The sequence below is a fragment of the Heterocephalus glaber genome, unplaced genomic scaffold (assembly GCF_053883595.1).
Source record: "Heterocephalus glaber isolate CG9 unplaced genomic scaffold, H.glaber_assembly_v1.0 deba00001442, whole genome shotgun sequence".
Classification (NCBI taxonomy): Eukaryota; Metazoa; Chordata; class Mammalia; order Rodentia; family Bathyergidae; genus Heterocephalus; species Heterocephalus glaber.
Genome location: NW_028258296.1, coordinates 1,794,515 through 1,819,661, shown reverse-complemented (window position 1 = coordinate 1,819,661; position 25,147 = coordinate 1,794,515). Strand labels below are relative to the sequence as shown.

The 25,147-nt window shown below is 38.4% G+C and overlaps 1 protein-coding gene across 17 annotated transcripts in view; it reads left to right on the top strand.

Moving 5' to 3' along the window:
* The window catches only part of Dock7 (dedicator of cytokinesis 7), a 198,422-nt gene that overhangs the window by 117,818 nt on the left and 55,457 nt on the right, over positions 1-25,147 (top strand). For 10 of the 17 annotated variants that reach the window (XR_015451897.1, XR_015451898.1, XM_021255637.2 and 7 more), the window contains exons 23-31: positions 5,187-5,279; positions 6,454-6,543; positions 7,467-7,562; positions 11,564-11,704; positions 11,795-11,908; positions 13,694-13,864; positions 15,878-16,017; positions 20,901-21,070; positions 23,058-23,212. Coding sequence is in view for 15 of the 17 variants with exons in the window: in XM_021255637.2 (XP_021111296.1) it covers positions 5,187-5,279; positions 6,454-6,543; positions 7,467-7,562; positions 11,564-11,704; positions 11,795-11,908; positions 13,694-13,864; positions 15,878-16,017; positions 20,901-21,070; positions 23,058-23,212 (1,170 nt within the window). In the remaining 2 variants the exon portion in view is untranslated. The remainder of the gene's footprint in view (positions 1-5,186; positions 5,280-6,453; positions 6,544-7,466; positions 7,563-11,563; positions 11,705-11,794; positions 11,909-13,693; positions 13,865-15,877; positions 16,018-20,900; positions 21,071-23,057; positions 23,213-25,147) is intronic. The other 7 variants (XM_021255643.2, XM_021255642.2, XM_021255640.2 and 4 more) reach the window with 3 other exon arrangements.

The window sequence follows — 25,147 nt, the reverse complement described above, 5'->3', positions numbered from 1 at the left end:
TGTAGAAAGTGGTTTTGTTACAGGGATGGCAGTGTTGCTTCAGGATTGGAAGATCCACCCCAAAAAGTCATCATTTTAACAAAGGAAAGGAAAAAGCCATATGATCCTGTCAGTAATTAGAGAAAAAGTATTGACTAAATTCTACAGGTGTTCATGGTAAAAGCTATCAGGAGACTAGAAGTAGAATAGAACCTTCTCAACAGATTAAAGACATGTACTCCATACTTCCAGCAAGAACACCTTATATGAATGGAGAAGACACAATGCTTTCTCCTTAAGGTGGGGAACAAGGGCAGATATGCTTACTCTTCATCTGTCCATTAAACTTTGAAACCTAGTCCCCACCAAAATAGTCTGGCAATAAAATGACACAACTAGTATAGGATTGGCTCGGCAGAAGCAAAATCTTTATATGTAGATGAAATGATCATCTACAGAGAAAATACTAAGAAATCTCTAGGAGCCCCTAGAACTTGTACTTGAATTTAGCAGGATTAGAAAACACAAGGTATATATAAAATTTCAGGTCTGTGTATACTTGCTATAAATGAAGATTTGGATATTGAAATTTAAAAGTTATGTAGGAATACAAAGGACCTAGAAAAGTTAAAAAAAACAAAAACTGTGTTGGAAGATGTTTAGTACCTAATTTTAAGACTTCTTCTAAAGCTACAGTAATCAAGGCAGTAAGGAAAGACATATAGACCATTGGAATAAAACAGAGAATCTAGAAATAGAACCACACATATATGGTCCACTGAGTTTTGAAAGATTATTTAACATTAGCATTTTACAGAATATAAACTCAGTTCAAGAGCTGAGGAAGAGATAGTGTTTTCAGCAAACGGCACTAGAACACCTGGTATCTGTATATAAAAAATTAACCTCAACCCTTTATTTCCATACATGGAAATAACTTGAAGGGATCTATGAACCTAAATATGAAAGCCTAAAAGTATAAAACTTTAAGAAGAAATTATAAGGGAAAATATTTATGAATTCAGGGTAGGCAAGAACTACCTAGGATACAAAAGACATGATGTATAAAATTAAAAAATTGAGAAATGAGATTCCATCAAAATTTAGAACTTTAAATGACATCATTAAAATGAAAAGTAGTCCTTAAACAGACCATATTTATAATGCATATAACCTATGAGCAGAATATATAAAGAATCCTTAGAGCTCATTAATAGACAACCCAATTAAAATGTAGACATAAGATGATAAATAGCCAGTATAGCACAAGGAATGATGTGCAACTCTAGAATCAGAAAAATACTAATCAGTACAATAATAAGATTGAATTATATACTCCTTAGGGAGATGAAGTTATAAGTTTTAAAAGCCTTGTCATGACTTTTCTTTTTTTTGGATTCTCCCCCTTTGCGTTTAATTTGTCAGGCCCAATGGATTCATTGTGCTGGGTTTCCTGGGGTTGTGATGCTCATTGTCTTTTCCTAGGATATTGTCTAAAATTTTTTGGAGTGCCAGTTTGGTATTCATGAAGTTCCTGAGGTGCTCTTTATCATGAAAGTATCTTATTTCTCCATCAATTTTGAAAGATAGTTTTGCAGGGTACATCAATCTGGGTTGGAGGCTGTTTTCCTTTAGGGCTTGAAATACATCACTCCAAGCTCTTCTTGCCTTGAGGGTTTGCATTGAGAAGTTTGCTGTGATTCTGATGGGCTTTCCTTTGTATGTGATTTATTTCTTTTCTCTCACTGCTTGTAGAATTTTGTTCTTCTGTTGGATTTCTGGAATCCTAACTATTATATGCCTATGTGTAGAATTTTTTGATCAAGGCTAGCTGGAGTCCTATATGCCTCACTTATCTGTATGTCAAGTTTTTTCCCACTCCTTGGGAAGTTTTCTGCCATCACTTCTGTGAAGAGTTTTTTTATGTCATCTGCACTCTCTCCTGTTTCTTCATTGACTCCAATCAGTCTTATGTTATTCTTCTTTGCATCGTCTAGCAGCTGCTGGCTTGATTTCTCGTGTTCCTTTACAATTTTAAAGCGATTTTTCTTTTCCTGATCACTAATTGCAATCTTACCTTCTATATGGAAATTCTATCCTCACATTGGTTCATTCTGCTGTGCAGACTTTTGATGGAGTTTTTAATCTCTTGGAAATCTGTTTGCATCTGTTTTATGGATTCCATTTGTTTCCTATGTTGGGGTTCCATCATGTTCCTCAGATCTTCTATTTTTTTTTATCTGTGTCCTCTCTAGATTTATTAATCATGTCTTGCACCATGAGCACAATCTTTGCTGTTACCTGAATAATTATTTCTGATTTCATTTTTCCCAGGTCCTCTTTTGTTGCCAGTTCAGAGAGTCCAGGTGGTTGAGTATCAGAGTGTTCCATCTTATTTTCCTTTGGGGTTGGTGTAGGTGATCTGGAAGTCTGTTTTTGAGGCTTGTTTATGTGTCTTCTCATTTTCACTGGGTGGGGTGGGGGAGCTTCTGGCGCCCACGCGGCTCACCTTCTCTGCCCTAGGAGCTTGGGATGGCAGTGGGGGAGCTTCCTTCCGGGTGCTGGGACCGGCTGAGCTTCACTGCCCTAGGAGCCTGGGATGGAGGCTGGGGAGCTTCCTTCCGGGTGCTGGGACTGCAAGAATAAATTACCTTTTTAAAAATTAGATAACACTTTTGCTCATTCTCTTCCTATCAATAAGATTAATTATGCATTAAAGATCTTCAGAGATTTGACCTTAGGAAAGTTTTTGTTATATTTCATTCCCTAATTCAAGAAGTAGACCATCTAAAACTCAGGAATATTTATGGAATGTAAACTAATGTTTATTATTCTCGTAACTCCAAATGTGTATTTGGGAGACTCTTTTATTCATTTTGCCAAAACTACTTTGCTTTCCTCATCTTAACAAGAGTATTTTAATGTTTAATTATGTAAATATATGTTTATATCAAGTTTGAATTTTACTACTTTTAATCAAATGCCAGTGCAATTTTATAGTGATGTATGCTTTTTTATATATCATGATTATTGATTATCATGTACCTTAGTTAAAGGAAATTATTAAAGAGTGAATTAAAAAGTGAGCTTAAGGATACAGCAAAGTTACTGTTACTCTTTGATTGAAATTAATGAGATAGAAGAGCACAATTATAATTCTGCAGAACTCACACACTTATGTTTTGTTTTTTTGGTAACATGAGTAGTGACCATAAAAATTTAATAAGTCGGGAAGAACTTTATGCTTATATAGTGGAGACGTAAGTTTGGAGAATAGTGGAAAACTTCATTTTAACTTACCCAAAAGGTATATGCCTGCTGAGTTGCTTTTACTTGAGATATTATAATGGGGTTCTGAGAAGCAGGGATTTTATTTAAACAAGTCTGTTGGTTACATAATTTTACTAATATTTGGGTATTGTCTAATTTTCTTTGGTAGAAATTTTTTTGTGTTTTTTTTTTTTTTATACCGGGGACCAAACTCAGGACCTTGCTTTCGAGACAGGCGCCAGAACCACTGAGCTAAATCCCTGGCCTAGAAAGTATTTTTTAAAAAACGTATGGAAGGGTCGGAGATTTAGCTCAGTGGTTTCACCACCTCCTGCACAAGCACAAGGACACAAGTTCAATCTCCAGTACCAAAAAAAAAAAAAAAAGTATGGAAAGCTTTTGTAAACTTTGAGAGTTTATTGTATTCATTGCACTTACTAATTTACTTGAAGTATTTAATTTGATCTTTATAACATAAGGGTGACACTGTTGTTATCCCTAGTTGAGAAATAAGAAACTCAGGAGATTAAGTAATTTTAGATTTTCAGTAATTTTTAGATTTTACAATTAGTAAGCAGGAGAGCCTGAATTTGAACCTCAAGTCCCATCATAGAGTGTCCAAAACAAGGAGAAATGGGTGATTATTATTCCACTGTTTCGTTTTCTTTCTGTTTTAGGGGGAAAACCGTAGTAGCAGAGGAAATGCTGCCCATAAGCAGAAGCCTTAAACAGTTGCAGTTTTTCTTTCTTTTCTTGTCTTTCAAACTTCTCAAGAAGTATTTAAGAACTCCTGTTGGCTGGGCGGTCACGCTCAGGACTGACACAGCCCTCTGAGAGAGCCTGGCCACTTGCTGTGCTGTCCTCAGGCTCCCCAGGGACCGCTGTCTGGACAGGGCTGGTTCCCTGGGTCATGGCTCTTTCCTTGCCTTTTCTTGTCCTTTGTGCTATCTGACTTGGGTCCATACACATGCCTAATGTTTTGAATCAGCTTGTCTTGGGTTATCTTTGCTACTCATGCTGATTTATATCTTGCTGCAGTGCCAATTAGCACATTGCCATACCCTTTGCCCAGTTTGCTGAATCAGAATTTTGGAGGTAGCACCCAGAATCTGAATATTATAAAGCTTCATAAGTGATTCTGATGATGTGTCAGGTTAGGAGAGGCTCGCTTCCCTTCAGTGGGGATCATAGTAAGCCCGCTCAGAGAAAGCAGATAAATTCGCTTCTGCTCACGTACACTGCAGCATATTTAAAAACCTGTATTAATGAAGGTGGTGATGAAGACATAATTCCAGTATAGATAGCCCCAGTATCCACTTAAATAGTAGCCCATTTGTTTAATTATAATAACCACAATAAAAGTAAACACAATCCAAAGTCACTATTACTAGGAAGAAGCAAATATTATGTATCATTTTTCATAATTACATTTTTTTCCTGTCCCCTAAAAGAAAATGAGAGAATTGTGGAGTACCATGTGCAGTAGCTTGCAGCTTATGAGAGATTGTGTGAAATTAAAGTCTTTGAGCAAAGAATGCAGTATTTTGCTTCCATTTTGTCCTTTAAACCTTCTTAGTTCAATGCAGAGGAAATGAGCTCACATGTAGTGTCTTAGAGGGCTTAGGAGGGTAACACTGGAAACTTTAGTTGTTGGTACTTTAAAGTGATCCCATCACATAAAGAGGAAACACCTTTGAATACTGTACTTACTGTTCTCGGTCATTTTTTACGTGAAAAGATGATTATTATTTTTATGTTATGTAATAAAATAATGTGGGTGAACTAATACTTTGTAGGTGCCTAAATTTTCGGTTGTTTTAACAGTACTAATTAAGAATAGATTTGCACTGGAAAGTCTGGGTTTCTTTAAGAATAATTTATAGCATGCAACATGTAATATTTCTTTCCTTTCCAACTGCTTTCTATTATATGCTTAGGGTTTAGATCGCTCCAATTCCTGGGTTAACACTGGCGGTCCAAAAGCTGCCCCATGGGGATCCAACCCCAGCCCAAGTACAGAATCAACACAGGTGGTGTTTACCTTAGAGGTTTTTTTATTGGCTGCTGATGTTTCCCTTTAGAACATTACTTGCTAGTACATACTGTGATTTCAGTGGCTTGCTTTTTTAATCATTAAGCCGTGTGTATTTTTGTTTACTTAGCACATTTTCTACCCACTATGCATGAATACCACCAGTTGCACCAGTAGTGCTCTCCTTCTCTGTTTCCTGTCTTACTCCTTGTTCTTTATACATCCTATCAGTATTTCAATGCCCGCTGCTTATGCAAATGATGGCTTTTATAACAGCTTCTACTTTAGGGATTGCATATCTTTAGTAGAAATCGTTAAAATTTGTATGTGGAAAAACAACAGTTTTCTGTTTGCTTTTGGTCTACAGTGTAACTATGAAATCATTTGCATTTAGCTATCTTGCCTTTCTTTATTCATAATCATTCAATGGAGCAGTAATAAATTGAAATTAATATGAACAGTGTATGATCTGCATGCTATAAGATTAAATGCTGGAAAGAAAAATTCATTTTAATTTATACTGTGTTGCAAAGTATGAAATTTGTTATAATTTAGTTGAGTTAGGTTTTGCTTACATAAGACTAGTTGCTTGATAGCTAATACTGCATGGTATCTCAAAATATATTTCTCATCTGTTTTGGAGAAAAATACTCATTCTTAAAGGAAATTTGTAATTCTTTGTTTAATATTGTAGATAGTTTGTATTTGAAGTAGTGTATGACACTCTTAAACAGTGATTTTTTTGACAGTAGTGAAAACATGGAAGAAATTATTCTAATGTTTTAATTTTCTTTATTAAATATAAAATTCTTGATTTCTTTTTTGGTCAGAGATCAGTTGAGAAGTATATTTTTACGTTTTATATATTTTTGCTAGATATGTGCATGTTTATAGATCACACAGAAAAGTTTCATTCTTTGCAGCACTCCAAATACTACAATCATTAAAATACGTATTTTTTAAAAAACTAAAAATATATAGAAGCCATTTTTATACTTCTACTACATTGTTATTAAAGCAGCTTAAAGTAATATAAATGAGATGAGCAATGAAATAAATGATTGTTGAAGCCACAGTAAAAGTCTGTTTTAAAACTATACAGCCCTTGCACTGCAAAGTCATCCCCTGCAATGTTAATGTTCTCTCGTCATTCATTCATCTTCACTCCATAGGCTATGGATCGAAGTTGTAATCGTATGTCTTCGCACACAGAGACGTCAAGTTTTTTACAAACATTAACGGGACGCTTACCAACTAAAAAGGTAGATTCATATGACAACAATACAAAGAGGGGGAAGTAATTCCAGCCACTAAATACTTGTAAGATTTCTTTACATAACCAGTAGAAGATACTAGGATAATTGGGTTGTGTTTGCAGGAGTACCTGAGGAGGCTCTGCTCATCGGTGCCTCTTGGGACCTGCTTTCCAGTGTAGGCTTTTACATAAGATAATATTCATATCTTTAGGATTGACTGATTTTATGGTTTAGTGAATTCACATTTGATCATCAAATTTTAGTACCAAAGATGCATCACTTCTTAATTCTGTTTCTGTAACTGCTTCTGTTTTGTGTTTTAAATCTCCAGGGAAAGGAAGATGAGTTAGAGAAATTATCACTCTTAGTAAGATATATTGATTTGCTTCCCTACGCACAGTTTAGTTAGTCCGTCTTCATATTAATATACACTACTTTGCAAATGCTGGGTACTTACGCAGAAATTTTCTGCTGTTGTTAAAATTAAAGAAAGATTTTAAATACTTGAAAATGAATGGCGTATAGCAAAATTTAAAACTTTTAATAGTATTTCCTAAATTGTACCAGCAAAGTTCATGAGTGTTTTGGTGCATGTTACAGTATGTATTTAAGGCACACACAAGATCTTCCTGTGAGTTTTCAGTCTGGTTTCTGTTTGCAGGTACAATTTAGGAGGCTGTTTCCTCCCTGTCCTGTTAAAGTTACATTTTACTACTCCAAGATAACATGCGACATCCCCAGCTGTGCCACACGCACTGTCTTATGTGCGTAAATGGTCGTTTCGTTAATGGGTGTCTCCACTGCATCAGCAGCGGCTCACAGGCCTTATTTTGCTTATTCTCATTACACCTTCATTTGCATTTGCATTGTATTTGGCTTCTCACAGCTGCAGGTTTGACATTGATAATGACTCTGCTTTACTCTGGTAGCTTTTTCACGAGGAGTTGGCTCTGCAGTGGGTCGTTTGCAGTGGCAGCGTTCGAGAGTCAGCTTTGCAGCAGGCCTGGTTCTTTTTTGAACTAATGGTGAGCAAACCAAATACATTCTTCAGTAGTTTTTGTATCAGTGAACAATTCTGTGTAATCTTGTTTTCTATTAGAAGTATCTTTCTGTTGCACACCTGTGGTCTTCCGTGTGGCCCCAAGGCAAAATTACGGGTATTATATTTCTTAATAAACATTGTGGACACTCGGCATAATGAAGGTAAAATTGGAATTGTTTTTGCTTAATTCAGTAAATGACATTAAAAACAAATGAATGAACTAATATTTTATAATGCATTTATATTATATAAAACATGTAGATGTATATATGCATAAACACATACATGACGGAACAAATGTTTATCAAGTGAGTACAGTATGCTAGCAGCTGACCAGGGCACAGAGCAGTTAAGTACTTGCCTAAGGAGGCACGGCTTCCAGGCAGCAGAACTGTGGTACAAACTCAGGTGCCCTGACACTAGGGCACCTAGTGCCCTCTGCATTTCTTCCTTAGCTCTAGAAAGTCAAATTATTGAAACTTTTTTTTCCAAAAAAAGAAATAACCAGAAGTGATGGCTCATTCCTGTACTCACAGTTCTCAAGATAAAAGGGTGGAGATGGAAGCAGCTCACTGGTAAGCGAGAAGCCTTGGGCTCAGTCTCCAGTATGGGGGGGGGGGAGTCAAGGAAGAAAGGAAGGAAAGAAAGAAAAGAAGCTTCCAGAACATACATAGGGTCATTCTCAGCATTGATTACCATTACCTGCATTGGGGATAAGAAGACATTCCTTCTAGAAACTTGTTACTGTACAGAAAAAGAAGATCACAGACCATGTATAAGCAACAGAAAGCCCATTTTCCCCCCTAGAATATAAACACAAATTTGTAATTTGTGTATTTTTGTTGTGAGATAAAAGTTGTAATTTTGACTTTAAAAAGTCTCACATGTACGTTCAGCTTTCTTAAATACTAGTATGAGTCAAAAGATCACCATTTAAGACTTAGCTGAACTTTAGCAATTAGACAAGAGAAAGAAATAAAAGGAATAAAGATAATAAAAGAAGTTAAACTGTCATTGTTTGCTGATGATAGGATACACTACATGGAAGACCCTAAAGCCTCTGCCAAAAGACGTCTAGACAGATTCAGTAGAGTAGCTGGAGACAAGGTCAGCACACAAAAATCAGCAGCCTTCTCTTACACAAATAACAGACTCACTGAGAGAGAAATTAGGGAAACAATCCCTTTCACAGTAGCAACCGAAAAAATGAAATATCTAGGGATCAGTCTAACGAAGGAAGCAAAAAACCTCTACATTGAGAACTACAGCACTCTGAAGAAAGAGATTAAAGAGGATATAAGAAAATGGAGAGACAACCCCTGTTCTTGGGTTGGAAGAACCAACATAGTGAAAATGGCCATACTTCCAAAACTGCTATAGAGATTCAATGCAATCCCGATTGAAGTCCCAACAGCATATTTCACAGAACTGGAGAAAACAATCCAAAAGTTCATCTGGAACCAGAAGAGACCTAGAATAGCAAAAGCAATTTTAGGCAACAGGGTCATGGTAGGGGGTATCACAATTCCCAATTTGAAATTATGCTACAAAGCCACCGTGATAAAAACAGCATGATACTGGCAAAGAAACAGACCTGAGGATCAGTGGAATAGACTAGAAGATGCAGACACAACTCCAGACACACTCAGCCACCTCATCTTTGACAAAGGAGCAAAACACCCTCACTGAGGGGAAGACAGCCTCTTTAATAAATGGTGCTGGAAAAACTGGATTTCAACCCGCCAAAGATTAAAACTAGGACCCCTATCTTTCACCATGCACTAAACTAAAATTGAAATGGATTAAAGATCTAAATACTAAAACAGAAACACTAAACTTGCTGGAACATAAGTTAGGTTGAACTCTTGAAGACATTGGCATAGGAAAAGACTTTATGAACAAATCCTCAATAGCATGGGAACTAGCGCAAAGAATCAACAACTGGGATTTCATCTTATTAAAAATCTTCTGCACAGCAAGAGAAACCACCAACAGAGCTAATAGACAACCCACAATGTGGGAAAATTTTTTTACCAGCTGTTCCTCAGACAAAGTTCTACTATTTAGAATATATAAAGAACTAAAAAAAATCAGACCCCCCCCCCCAATATAGAGACCCACTTCAAAAATGGGCATCTGAAATTAACAGACATTTCTTGGGCAAAAAAGTAAAAGCAACAAATAAACATGAAAAAATGTTCAACATCACTGATCATTCGAGAGCTCAGAGGCAGTGAATCAGGTGGATGAGGACACAGCTCGTGTTTAGAGCCTGGATGGCAGCAGTAGTCACCGTGTTTCTGATCACACCTCATAACCCTCAGGAAAGGACCCAGCGCTGCTTCAGAAAGTGGCAAATGGGGCCGCCCACTCGGGATCCTCCTGCCCCGAGGAGCTCTCCTGTCAATAAATATCTTCCTACTGTTAACCTCCGTTGTTCCTAGGACTCATTCTTCAATTCCTAGAGAACAAGCCCTCAGTGTATCATACAGTTAACAGGTTGGGAGATACAACATTTCATGTTTCATATTTCCTGTGACAGTATTGGAGGTTCCACTGAGATAATAATTAATAGGAGGTGTTCAACAACTATATTTGGAGACCAAAACTAGAAAGGTAATTGGGCTAAGAGGACAGCCAATATTTTGATACTGGCCCTCCAAGGTCAATGAGGACCCAGGGCATGAGAGAATCCTTTCTACAGGATCCTACAACTTTGATGAGCCACACGACGTCCTCAGCAGGGCGATTGCTAGACTCCTAGAGGACAAGAATCAAAAACTACAGGGCCAGGGATTTAGCTCAGTGGTTCTGCCGCCTGCCTCACAAGCACAAGGACCTGAGTTCGATCCCCGGTACCAAAAAAACCCACAAAAAACCTACAGTGTGCCAAAGAAGCATCAACAAGAAGGAAAAGTTTCCTATGCTTTCACAGAAAGTTACATGGTCAAGCAAGGCTGTGACCCATCCTGATGGTTGACCCTGACAGAGGAGCAGAGAGGTTCTATACATGGTTCCATAGTAATGCCTGAGGAGACTCAGCTGACCTTGACAGACAGCAAGAGGTTAATATTGATTGACACGAGTCTCACTTTAACTTGGTCTTAAACACCCAGTAGTAAAATATAACTAAAAGATATATAAAAACAATACCATATGTGAAAAACTAAAAGTGTAAATAAGGATCGAAATGTATAATTGACAATGTGAAATGAGAAGAAAAGGTCTAAAGGAGTAGGGGAAGTGGGAGGGTAGGGGAAAGGAAAGAAGGGAAAAGAAAAAATATGAGAAAAGAAAAAATGGAAACAAAGTCTCTGTAAATAGAGAAGGGTGGAGGGGGTGAAGGGAGGGCAGGGGAATGGGGAAAAAATAAGAACCAAGAGAGATCATGTAAAGGTACAAGATCCCAACGATGAATGTATAACTGTATTGTATACCTAAATTGTACCAATAAACTAAATGGAAAAAAAAAAAGACTTGGCTGAGCTTTATGCCAACTATAGAACTTTAGCTTCAATTTCAGAATTCTTTGTTACTACCAGTGGTGTAATAATCTACCTAGAAGTGCTCCGTGAACTGAAGTCTCTGTGGGGTTCTGACTACTGTTTCTTGTAAGTCCCGAGCCCTTAAGAGTCCGCTGTGTTCCTGTTCTCTGCTCCCTGCAGTAGATGCTGATGACGCTTTGGTGTAGACAGGGTTTCTAACCTTTTGGAGCTTATGGTGGGGCATGCACAAAGTTAAGGAGATTTTAAAATGTTTCTTATGGGGTAAGTATTTTTCTGTTGCCATACGTTGGATTTTTCGCCTGAATAATTTTATGAAGGTGATGTAGTGATTGAGTTGTATTGTTTGATATTTCCTTGACAAATACAACATATTTTAAGGAATTCTTCAAAGTATGTGAAAAGCTCCTAAGTGCTAGATTCTTATAACTGTTAATTAAAATAACAAGAAATTAAACTGAAGATTAGTATGTTTTTTCAGGTAAAGAGCATGGTGCACCATTTGTACTTTAATGATAAACTGGATGCTCCAAGGAAAAGTCGTTTTCCAGAACGTTTTATGGATGACATTGCTGCTCTTGTCAGCACAATTGCTAGTGATATAGTTTCTAGATTTCAGAAGGTAACAGTAACTTCTTCATTTATTTCTCTTTTAAGCTGAAATTAAACTATCACACGCTTATTTGATTTTGCTTTATATTCTATTTCCTAGGACACAGAAATGGTTGAGAGACTCAATACAAGCCTTGCATTCTTTCTCAATGATCTGTTGTCTGTTATGGACAGAGGATTTGTCTTTAGCCTTATAAAGTCCTGCTATAAACAGGTAACATATAATTACTACTGATAATTAAATACTGTGTTTGCTCTTTTCAGAGCTGGAGCTTCAAGAGCACATAAATGTACTGATATAAAAATAACAAAACAGACAGTAATGTGTTGCTCTTACTGAGGCAAGAGTAAGTCATATTAGTTTCATTGGGACACCAGGACTGTGGCAAGCGGTTATCAGTGGCAGGCTTTGCCTTGAGCTGTAGAGGCCATCAGGACTCTTCCCTTCCCATTCTTGGAGCAGACAGCCATGTCGGTAGAGATGTAAAGCGGCTTCCAGACGCTGCACAGGTGCCACATTTACCCTGCGTAAATTGCTATGCATGCTCTGTCTTCAGTGGTGTTGAGGGTTGAGGAATTTTTGCTCTGCGTTCCCCCTAATGCAGCCCTTAACATTGTAGAGTTTGGAGTCATGGACAGGTGTTTACTGAAGTCCACAAATGTTGTTCAGTGTCTTGCCTTTATTGAACTAAAAGCACCCTAGACCTTTTCCACAACAGCTGATTTTGTTTTAAAATTTTTATCAACTGATGAACAAAGCCAGCTTTTTGGAACACATTAGTTATTGATACTGATGAGCCACTTGGGTAGTGAGTAGTATTATCTGTTCTGGAATTACCTTTTAGAGGAGCTTCAAACATACACATATCTCTGGGTCCCATCCCAGGATTATTTGTTTGTTTGGTTTTTGGTGGTACTGGTGTGATCGAACCCAGCACCCTTGCACTGAGCTACTCCCCAGCCCTTTTTTATTTTTTATTTTTGTTTTTTTTTGTACCGGGGCTCGAACTCAGGTCCTTGCGCTTGCACAGCAGGCAGTGAAACCACTGAGCTAAATCCCCGGCCCCTTTATTTTTTATTTTGAGACAAGGTCTCCCAAAGTTGCCCAGGGTGGGCTTGAACTTGTGATCCTCCTGCCATACATAGCTGGGATTACAGATGTGTGCTACCATGCCCAGCTTCATTCTGGAATTATTTAGGAGATTGAATCCTACGTGTGGCGTTGAGGGGAGTGAGACACAGTGCTTATGAAGCACTTTCCAGCTCATCCACAGATTAGTTTTTGGTGACTATGAGTCAGCAATTCTATTTGGCAATGTAATATTTAAAATGTTGAAGGCAAGCTCCATTGGGTGCCTTTATTAAAGTTTCCTTCTTTTAATAGTTAGAGAAGCTAATTATGCATGGGCACTGACCCAGTTGCAAATATTTGCAAAACACTTATGTTTTAATTTTTCCCAAAAAATGTCATGTACTATTGCTACCAAATCTTACCCTATCTTAATTCTTGAAGTATTGATTGCTACCCTGGCAGACATTGAACTGGACCCTGTGAATACCAAAGCTGTTAAGTCACTTTGTATTATGTTTCATTAAGTAGCTTATTATGGATCTGGGAAAATAAAGAATAGTTATAAATTCAGGTAAACACAACAGGCTATAAAAAGAATAAATCTCTTTTAAGAAGTGATAAGTTATTTTGGTGATATGTTTTTCCTCGTAAAGTATATTTTCACAAGTGGAAATATGTATCTTACATTGGAAATATAAAATGTGATTTTTAAGTTAGGCAAATGGATATATACTGTTGATCTTGTAGTTCCAGTTTTTCTATTTTTGCAGTAATTCTGGCAAAAGCTGATACTACTGTTTAAATCACAAAGCCCTAAACCTCCCACTGAGTACTATTCTTTAATTTTTCAATTTATCATTCTGATATTACTGTTAAAAGAAAGTATACATTCAATTAGTGTTCTTTTATTTATGCAATGCTTACCAGGTATCTTCAAAGCTTTATTCACTGCCAAATCCAAGTGTCCTGGTGTCCTTGCGATTGGATTTTCTGCGAATCATCTGCAGCCATGAGCACTATGTTACATTAAACCTCCCCTGCAGCTTGCTCACTCCCCCGGCGTCTCCATCCCCTTCGGTTTCTTCTGCAACATCTCAGGTGTGCACAATATGTGACCGTGCATATTGTTCAATCCATGTCTGTGAAAAAGAATATTAGACAGTGGGAAAAGTTATAACTAATTGTTATTGACTAACAGCTATATGATAGGTTGGTTCTAAGTGGTTTTAGAAGAATTACCTCATTTAACCTTAGAACAGCTCTAGGAGTTAGGTTCTATTATTTTACAGACAACACACACACACATCCACACACACTCTCTCCCAAAAATCCATTGGAGACATAGGCATCACTGAGTAAAAACCAGCAGAGCCAGGCTCTAAACTAAGGCTTTATTCTGTCTAGAGCTTGAGTTCTTAACCACTGTTTTGTATTCTTTTCACAGATCTATCCACGTAAGAGTAAATTCACTTACATAAATTCACTTATTTGGATGTTTACACAGATTGAGTTCTCTTGAGGTAGACACTGATGTCATTTGGGGTGCACGATGACTTAGAGATCAGTACCTGTGAAGGGAAGAGGAGTGAAGCAAAACTGCAGTGGAGGCCCCCTGGCCCTCCCTGCTTCTCTTCTGTTCAGAAGCCTTAGAGGAAGTTCGGTGGATGTTTATAGCTTTCCGCAGGTAGCACTTAAGCAGCTAGCTGGTAGTTTCTCTAAAGATAAAAAAGGGTTGTTACAGTAGCACATATGTCATCTCAGATAGATTCGGTTTAAAGGGACTTCACCATTAATATCAGAAGCCAGAATTTTTCTCCTTTCCAGTGAAAGACTCTTTCTGCTATCTTATCCCTAAGGTAAACAAACTACCTCTTAATGTCTAAAGTTGAAGTTGATCTCAAGCACTTCTTATTCTCTTTTCAAGAAATTTAATTCCTGAATGGAAGCCTCTAGGCTAAATCAATCTCATAGGCTTGATAAAAGGAAAAACTTACTGGAAAGCATCAGAGCACACTCACAGCTTTTCATTTTATCTTGCAAAACATCTTAACCATCATGTTACAACATACCTGGCCAGTGTGCCCTTCCTATAATGTATGAGGCTGGGCTTTTGCTCTCTTTTGCCAAAGGTGTGGCTACCTAGTCACAGGCAAATTAATCATAGATACAGTTCCTACAACCTTTAAGAAACACATTTGTTTATGTTTTAACTTGTTACTGAGCATCTCCTTCAGCCAGGAAATTCTCAGAATTTTTTGTATTGTCTCCTTTCTCATCTAAGTGCATGATTGTGAGATTTTAGTTGTTACAGAAACATCCTCTTCTTTGAGAAGTCAGAAGGAATTTTATGTGCTTATTAAGAAAGTGATTACCCCTCAGAGTCATCTGAAATCTGTTTTTCTGCAAAAGTCCTCATGGGTGGTACTGAGGATGGGATACTGGGTATGTTGAGGGATGCTGTTTTGCAGTAGTCCAATTTTAAATAAGCTCAGTGAATAGACCACAACACAGTACTAATTCCAGAAATAGTATGTTCTCTGACAAATGATTGTACTGCCATTTGAAATTTCTCTAGAACCCAGTAGCCATGACTGTGAATATTTCTCTTGTACTCTGGGATAAGTATACTATAACATTTGGATTTAGTTGCCTTTTTTTCCTCCAGAGAATGATATTGAAATGTTGGGTGGCTAAGAGAATAAAGGAGAAAACCAAATGGAAATTTTTCAATATAAGAAGGATTCTTTAAATTTTCTGTCAGATTCATTTCAATAAAAAATAATCAAATCAGGGCCGGAGATTTAGCTCAGTGATTCTGCCACCTCCCTCGCAAGTGCAAGGTCCTGAGTTCAGTCTCTGGTACCGAAAAACAAAACAAACAAACAAAGAGAAAATCAAATTAATAAAGAATTTTGTCATAGTCTTCTGTGCCAAAAGTAAGAACATTTATTTTCTCTGATGCTTACACTAGTAATAATATAGAATACATTGTCCTATGTAAAGATTATCTGGCTTTCAGTCATGCTCACGTGTCACTTGTTGTAATTGTCTAAATGTAGGATGTCTTGGCGCACACCTGTTACAGTGTTGTTCTCCCTCATGCCTCCACAGAGTTCCGGGTTCTCCACGAATGCACAGGACCAGAAGATCGCGAACATGTTTGAGCTGTCCGTGCCTTTCCGCCAGCAGCACTACTTGGCCGGTCTTGTGCTGACAGAGCTGGCTGTCATTTTAGACCCCGATGCTGATGGGTGAGGGAACTCGATTTTCTTTGTACAATATCGGTTTTATTTTGGACAATGGAACAGAAATATCCATGTGCACTTCTTAAAAATCAAAAGCTTACTACTTCCCGCTCCTTTTCTACTTCACTGTTCGTTGTTCCTTTATATGTTATTTTTGTATTTCATTAATTTTAAGAAAGACTTTTTCATATTTTATCATCTCTGAATTTGAGATTTGTCTTAAAATTGGTGGTGTATCATGGTTTATTTAGTAGCATTTTCTTAATACTACGTAAAATAAATTATGCATATTAGTAGGTAGGGTCTGACTTACTGAATTTTAGTAGGCACTTCTTAGTTAAGTAAAATAAATTAGTTTTCTGTTTCATTCCTTGTGAGGGAAATTTATCATTGCTGTCCTACTAACATAGCACTTTATTTCAAAAATCGAGCTAGAAACAAATAATCCTTTGGTTTTGAAAACCTCTCATTATGCACACTTTTAGAAGATTTTTAGAATCCCACATTGTAAGGAAAGAATGGCAGTTGTCTTATGATTTGAATTTGCAGAAATAGATTAGTGTTGGGGTCCTGCGTCCCTTATGGGCAGTGTACACCTTGATAGTTTCTCTCAGAAGTCTGTGTGAGGGGCTGGCGTGGTGACAGTGGCGTATAGTCTCAGCTACTTGGAAGACTAATGTAGGAAGATTGTAAAGTCAAGGGCAGTTGGAGCAATGTACAAGACTCTGTCTCTTATTTAAAAAAAAAATCCGTATGACAGTAATTCATTTGGGTAAAATTTAAGTTTATAATGCAGTTTAACCTCATATAAAACCTCAAGAAAACAAAAAGAGATGCCCAAATGCAGGTTTTACAAATGTTCTCTGATTTATTTGAGGAATAAAAGAGGTTTGTAAAGTTCTCAGTAATATGGCAGGGACATAAATTTGAAAAGGCCAAGTCTTCTTCAAATGAAAGACTGCAAAAAATGACAACCTCCTATGTTTGGAATGTGGTTTAAAGAAATGGTTCTCCCTGCCTTCTGCAGAACTGTCAGGGTCTGAAGCGCATTTCATGGGTGTCCGTGGAGGGTTGGGTGGGGTGTGTGCAGACTGATACAGAGTGCAGATATGCGGGTGACACTCTGGGCCTCCCACCGTTCACCATTTGACAAGTGAATATGAGGGCATCTGAAGAAGACACAGGGGTCCATTGTTTGGGAAACAGTCACTCTGAAAACAGCCTGTCTAAACATATTCTCTTTAACAGCTGATCTAGCTCAGTCATTTGAATGTATATTCTCATATTTTTACTGGATATGTTAGGATGGTTTTGATTGTTAAAAAAAAAAATTCTTCATACTGGCTCTATTAAAGGGAAGAAATGTATTAGTTAGAAAAGTAAGGGTTTTAGTGTAGTAAAATTTTCAGTTCAGTAGATAGAGTCATGGTTCTGGTTCTGTACATGTCTGAAGCTTGCTGGAAGCTGCTGTTTGTCATGACTGCACAGTAGTCACCACGCCTGGTCGAAGTGACACACCATCCTGTTCGTGTCTGGCAGGAGCATTCGTGCCATCTTCCTGGGCACTCTGGAGCTTGCCTGCCTGCCCTGTGCCCCACAGCCACGGAGAGCTGTCCGGATCGCTGGCGGATTTGACCAGCTGTGGCTCTGTGACCCTTCCGCTCGTGTCAGTCAAGGTCTGCATGGTGCAGATGAGAGATGAGCCACTGGTCCTGAGTGTAGAGCAGGCAGTGTGTTCTAGGGCATGCTGTTCACCTTCTCAGTTAAGGGAGGAGTGAGGTGATTGCCATTTGTCTCTTCCTGCTGTCACAAAACACCTGGCCATTGGCTGCTCTAGTAAGCAGGACTGGCCCAATTAGGATCTACTCCTGAAACTAGAGATCAGGCCAGCCTGCCCTTAGCCGTAGTGGGATCTGAATAAGTTTTAGCTCAATTAGGAAGGAAGACGGGAAGTGTGTGTGACCTGGGTGTCTGATAGAAAGAACAAGAGAATACTGACAGTAGGCTATTTCTGCAGTGAGGTTTCTTTTCCACATCAAGAACCAGTTTTAGGGGCCTGGGATTTAGCTCAGTGGTTCCACTGCCTGCCTCACAAGCACAAGGACCCAAGTTCAATCCCTGGTACCACAAAAAAAAAAAAAGAACCAGTTTTAGTAAGCTAAGCTTATGTGGAATATAGGACTGAGAGAACTCTGTACTGTTCTTTTGCCTCTTCACGCTGGAGCACCTTGGTCTTGACCCTTGGGGATGTCTCTGTAAACCCCAGGAAGTAATGAGAGTCGTGCTCACTGCCACCTGTTATTTTACTTCTGTTTGTTTCTTCCTCTTCCAGTCTCTCTTAAATCCAACCCATTAGGCACGTTCTACAGATATTGCCGCAAAAATATACCAAGTTCAGCGACTTCTTACCTTCCTTGCTGCTGTTGCTCTAGTTGTGCTTCCAGTTTTGCCTCCCTGAGATCATTTTCTACACAGCAACCTGAGTGATCTTTTAAAAATGGAAATCTGATTATGCCAGTATCTTGCTTAAAAGTGTGTGTGTGTGTGTGTGTGTGTGCGCGTACATGTGCATGTTAAACAGCGTGCACAGTAAGGCCCAGATTTTTTATGATGGTCCTCAGAACTCTGCTTTTCTGGCTGTTGCCTACTCTCTCTGCTCTCTTCCTTCCTCACACGCTGAGATCTTACCATTTTGGCCTTTGTGTTCCTTGAATGTGCCAGGCTCTTTCCCATCTCAAGGCCTTCACACTCACCCTGTTCTCTACCTGAAGCAGTGCACCCTCCTTTCCTCGTCATTCTTCAGGTCTCCACTCAAACAGCATCTCTTCACTGAGGCTTTCATGACCACCCAGTCAAAATTGCACCCAAGCTGGCCTTGCTGCAGTCGTTCCTACCTGTACGACCCTGTTTGTTTTCTATAAAGCTCTTACCTGAAACTTGCTTTTTTGTTGTGTGTCTTCTCCTATTACAGTGAACTTGGGAGCTCATCCCTTGCCTTTCCTGTTCAGTGCTGTATTCCCCCAGCACCTTAAAACTGTGTCTGATACAAAGCGAATACTTAGTTACTCTATTTTCATTCCATGAATGAATGAATGACTGTGAAAGACTCACAAATCATCTCTAAATTTTACTTCTTGAGAGGTATAGAGATGATATGCTGCGTATATTGTCTTTATATCCTTGAAAGGAATTTTTGTGTTTTATTCCATCTGCTTACCAACTAACCAAGAATAATTCTTTGAATAGCAGTAATATGTTTGATCAAAGATTTGCTCTTTAGAAACTTGCAATACAGTTAGAAAGTTAAGAGAGTATACTGTGATTAAATGCTAATTTTGTAGTACATAATTCATTAGAAGACTAGAGGATTTATATCTTTATATACCATGTGACAAATTATTATTTTGGGTCTGTGTTTCTCTCTTGCTAAAGTGAACTCTTTAAGAACGAGGGCAATGTTTTATCTCAAACATTCAGAATAGAATATTATAGGTCTTACATAAATATGTATTTAATAGTTGAATGTGATTGAGTAATGTAAAAATGAACAAGCTTCGTATAAACAAATGAGTAGAGTTTACATGGCTGCTGAGAGCTGAGAAATACCCGGCTATCCAGGTTTGAGACTTGTACTGGTGATGCAAAAAGTGCAGGAGGGGAACATAAAAAGGTGACTAGAATCTGAGCCTTGGAATTGGAATGACAGGAAATAAGAAGGATAGGAACTATAAAAATAATGAGAAGAAAACATATCAGATGACATAACATCAAGTAGAACTGGAGAATGAGAGAACTAAGATGTGTCTGTTAAAGGTGGTTCTTGAGAGTGTTTAAAAGTATACCTTCTGAATAAAAATCTAGAATGGAGAAGAAAGAGATCTCCAGCTAGATCTCTTATGCGGCTGGGCCAGGAGGCAGAAAAGGTCAGGGCTCTGGAGAAAGACTAGCTGTTACCAAATCACACCTCTCAGCGTGTATATGTTGCAAGCTAGGAAAGGCTTACTTGAGAGAAGATGGGCAGAACTCAGTGAGGGGAGGTGTTGAAGCTGTTGACCATATAGAGAAGCTACTTTTCTGAGACCAAAAGGAAAGATGGAGGGATAAAGGTAGGCATGTGTTAAAAGACTGGGCCAGAGCAAATTCAGAATGCTTTTTTATTCCTAAGAGGAAGTTGGAGATAAGATCTTGCATTGAGACTGATAACAAGAGGTGTCAGGAAACAGTGAAATCTGAAACTGCTGCTGGTTGCAGCTTTAAAGGGACAGTGGAATTGGAGTGGATGAGTTTTTAGTTGGGATGGTTTGCACAGTCCAGGAGTCTTCAGTCTAAGAACAGAGACAGGAATGTGTGGAGGTTAGGCCACCGCTAGTGTATTCATCAACCCAGTTGAAACGGGGCTGGGAGCTAGCAAAACCCCAGGGGTCCGAATGAGGTGTATGTGCAAGAGGCCAGCCTGTGGACTATATGATACATCAGGTAGAAGGGTTCTCTTTCAGAGAAAGAAATAATTTATTTTTGGTAAATGTGAAAAGACCTGATTTGGTGAGATAAAATTAAAGTTATTTACAATTTACTTTTTAAAAAATGTTATTAGAGGTTTTCTGAACTTTAATACTCAGATGCACTAATGAGTTAATGTCAAAATGTTCAGTTTTATGTCTAGGTGAATTTGTACAGTAATGCCTTTTTTCTAAATTCTTAATTTACACACTTTTATATTTTTAATCATTTTATTTAAAATGAGAAGCATTTTCTAGGCATGTGTGCAGATAAATGGCAGAGTTAAGAAATTGCACAAAATTAAATACTATGACTTACTGTTTACTTTAAAGATACCAACTAATCTCTGTGACCTTACTACTACTTCTTCATCTCTTCTTTTTAAATAGACTGTTTGGATTGCATAAGAAAGTCATCAATATGGTGCACAATTTGCTGTCTAGTCACGACTCTGACCCGCGGTACTCTGACCCCCAGATCAAAGCTCGCGTGGCCATGTTGTATCTGCCTCTGATTGGCATCATCATGGAAACTGTGCCTCAGCTGCATGACTTTACAGGTACTTAGTGTAACTGGAGGCAGGTTTTAAAGCTTGTTGTCTACAGATGTTAAAAGTATCTCAAGGATAAAGATCTTATTTTAGGAAAGGACTCGGACACTGATAAAGTTAATTGTAAATATTTAGCCATATTACTGAAAACCTCTTTGGCTGTGTGAGGAACTTCAGTACAAGATTCCCACGCATTCTTTTATGAGTTTAACTGTGCCTTTTTTAAAAATACAAGAAAACTTAACAGGCATCTACTGTCTTCATTGTCAGTCATATATGTGTATAGTTGAAATTCAAATTCACCCACATGTCAAGAATTATGCTTAACTGCCAATACTAGGTTAGTAAATTGAAGTTATATTACTTCTTAAAAACTAGAACTTGGGCCGGGGATTTAGTTCAGTGGTTTCGCCGCCTGCTGCGCAAGCGCAAGGACCCGAGTTCGATCCCCGGTACCAAAAAATAACAAAACAAAAACTAGAACTCATGTTTTATTCCTTTTGTTTCAAATGTTTGGAATTTACTTAACTGTATGGGCTGGGGATTTAGCTCAGTGGTTCCACCACCTGCCTCGCAAGCCAAGGACTCGAGTTCGGTCCCCAGTACCGAAAAAAACAAACAAAAAAACCCCAAAATGAATTAACTGTGGAATTTAGGTTGCTAAAACGTTTTCAGTAAGGCAAATTAAGGAATTTAAACTAGCTAGTTATTAGCCTGATAAAGTACTTCTGTTCAATAAAATTAAACATATTTCCTGGTCCCTGGCATGCATTAGCACTTTAGCATGTGCCAGTGCTGCAGAGGTACCGGCCTTCAGGGAACGGAAGGGTGAGTATAGGTGAGTGTAGTCTTCGTGGGATTTTGGTTGCCAACATGGGCTTTTTTACCTGAAGGCAGAAATGTTATATCTATATTAAGTTAGTTTTCTACAAATTACAAATTATTACTGTAGAAATGAGTTAATGCTTGAAACATTTAAAAGAAGTAACCCTAATGATAAATATTACACTTGGGCCTCAAACAAAGTGTGTTTGAGCCACTTGGGTCCATTTATAGGCTTCTTTTTAGATTTGCAACCATTTGACAAAACAAACCCTATAACCTAGAAATTCAACAATATGTAAGGAAAAGTCAGGCGTCTTATGAATATGTGACATATATGTGGGTAATAGTCTGTTTTATCATTTGCGTCCATAAAATAGGCAGAAACCTATTATAAAAGTTAAAATTTATCAAATTTATGCACACAGACTGTACATGGTACTATCTGCATCAAGAGAACTATGGACAAACACAAAGACACAGTATTAACTAATCTCACCACTGGGGAGGCGGAACAGGAGGATTTCAAGTTTGAGGCCAGCCTGGGCAACTCAGTGAGATCCTGTGTCAAAACAAAAAGAAAAACCAATTTTACAAAAATGGCTGGGTTTGTAGCTCGTTGGTAGAGTGCCCCTGAGTTGGATCATCAGTACCATAGGAAGGATGGATAGATGAAAAATAAAAATGCAGTATGAAATAGTAACTGCATGAAATTAACTAGTACATATTGTACTACTGCAATAATTTTGTAGCTATGTCTTTTTGCTGGTACAGCGAGCCCAAGTGTTGTGAGTTCTGCGTGACACCAGTCACCTCAGCAGAGCAGTTCCTCTGGCTGGTAATGAGGTAGCCTAGTACAAGGTGGTCCCTCCTGGCTCTTGCCTGGTTTTCACTGCCTGTAATGCAGATAAAATACAGCATACACGTTACATAGCCATTGCTGTTATTGGTGAGGCTCCAGTCAGGAGCGAGCTATGAGTATGTAAGCTGTGGGGAGGCACAAAGTTTCACGTGGGTTTTGACTACAGGCATTGCCCCCCACCTCAGGGTTGTTCAAGGGCTGGCTATAGGTGCTAAGTTTTTGTTTTAAAGAATAATGAGGGCTAGGAAGAGGAATTGTGGGCTCAACAACTGTTAGTTGAGCTAAATAATTTTGTTTCTTTTTTCCCTTCAGAAACTCACAATCAACGTGGAAGACCGATTTGCACCACTACCGAGGACTATGAAAGTGAGAGTGGAAGCATGATTAGCCAGACGGTTGCCATGGCGATTGCAGGGACCTCAGTGCCTCAGCTGACAAGACCTGGCAGTTTCCTCCTCACACCCACGGTAAAATAGTCCTCCTACGAACTTTTTTCTGGAAAGACAAATATTTACAGGGAATTGTCCTTAAATAACTATTAGCTGATGCAAAAGTGCTCTGAGCTTTTATTAGTATATGGAAACATAAACATCCCCAGAAAATTACCTCTCTTGTACAAAGTTGTTTTAAAAACTATTACCTCAAGTTTTTATGGGATGCAGCCCTGTATTATGTCATACGGAATTTTGAAAATGACCCTATTTAATTTTTTAAATTCATTTTATACATTATCAGCCTGAAATATTCTCAGCTTGGCAATTGAGAGCATTTCTTATTTTGTGAAGGTTTATTTTATTTCATGTTTTACAAATTGATGATGTGGCCTTGCACTTTTTGTCCCTTAAAGGGGGAAAGAGACGGGAAAGGAAGCAGACTGTCAGTAGAGCCAAGTTCATGTTCTACATATTTTTAAAAACTCTTTTAGAAAAATACACTAATATTTTATGGAAGCTACTGTGCTTGGCAACTTTTTATAGGTGTATTATTTATATAATTTTAAATTCACCTATTTTAAGTGTACAGTATAGTGGCTTTTAGGATAGTTACAGAGTTGCATAGCCATCACGACAAGGTGATTTAAGAATATTTTCATCATTCTAAAAAGAACCTTTATGTCTAGCTACTCCCCATTTCTTCCCAACCCCAACATTAGACTTCGACTAACCTACTTAGGGTTGTCTATTCTGGACGTTTCATGTATATGAAATTATACCATGTGATCTTGTGTGCCTAACTTCTTTCGTCAAGCAGAGTGTTTTGAAGTTCACCTGTCCCTGTTGTAGCTTGCAGCAGTGTACCAATTATCTTGACACACTAAAACTATCCATTTGTCAGATGACCAACATTTGGGTTGTTTCCACTTTGTGGTTATAGGAATAACGCCACGGAGAACATTTATGTGTAAATCCTGTGTGCACCTGTTTTCAACTCTGCTAGGTATCTACCATACCCCGAGCCCTAACTTGGGGCGCCACCTGTAGCCAACCCACCCACCGGCCTTGCTGAGAGACCTAGAGCCGCTACTGTGTTCTGCCTGCCTGGGGGTGAGCAGCAAGAATGGCAGAGACACGGAGTCAGCCCAACATGCAGGCACCTGGGGGCTCTCGCCTCTAGAGGAGCCCTGCCCGTCTGGCTCATCTCACCTTTATTCACCCAGACACGGGCACAAGCAATCAAAGTAACACGAGATTCATCTGCTTTCCACTGTTCATTAGTGCGTACTCTGGTAACAACTTAACCCCGGCTGTCTGAACTTGCCCTAGAGCCTGCGATAGGCAGTCACCCCTGAGTGCAGCGTTTCTCCTTTGTGCTCACAGAGGAGGCCAGTTGGGCCTCAGTTCTCCTCTGGTCTCCTACAATCTACAAGTAAATTTGCTGGTCATGTGGTATCTCTATGTTTAACATTTTAAGAAAGTTTTGAAGTTTTTTTTCTTCCCAGTGTGGCTGTACCACTTTTCATTCTTTCAAGCAATGAACATTCCTAGTCTCCCTGTCCTTGCCACCCTTGCTAACTGTCTTCTTGGTTGTAGCCATGTTTAGAGGGTGCAAAGTGGTGTCTCACTGCTATTTTGATTTGCATTTCCCTAAGGATCTGATATTGTTACTTATGCATCTTTTCATGTGCTCATTGGCACATCTTTCTGTATTCGGAGAAAAGTCTCTTCCAATCCTTTGTTGTTTTTAATTGTGTTATTTGTCTTGTCTTTGAATTGGATACAAACCCCTTATCAGATATGTTATTTGCAAATACATTCTCCCTTTATATGGAGTATCTTTTCTTGATGGTGTTATTTGAAGCACAAAAGTTTCACTCTTGCAGAAATTTTTAAAAATTGAGCCAGTTGTGGTAGCGCACACCTGTAATCTCAGCACTCTGGAGAGTGAGGCACTAGGATTGTGAG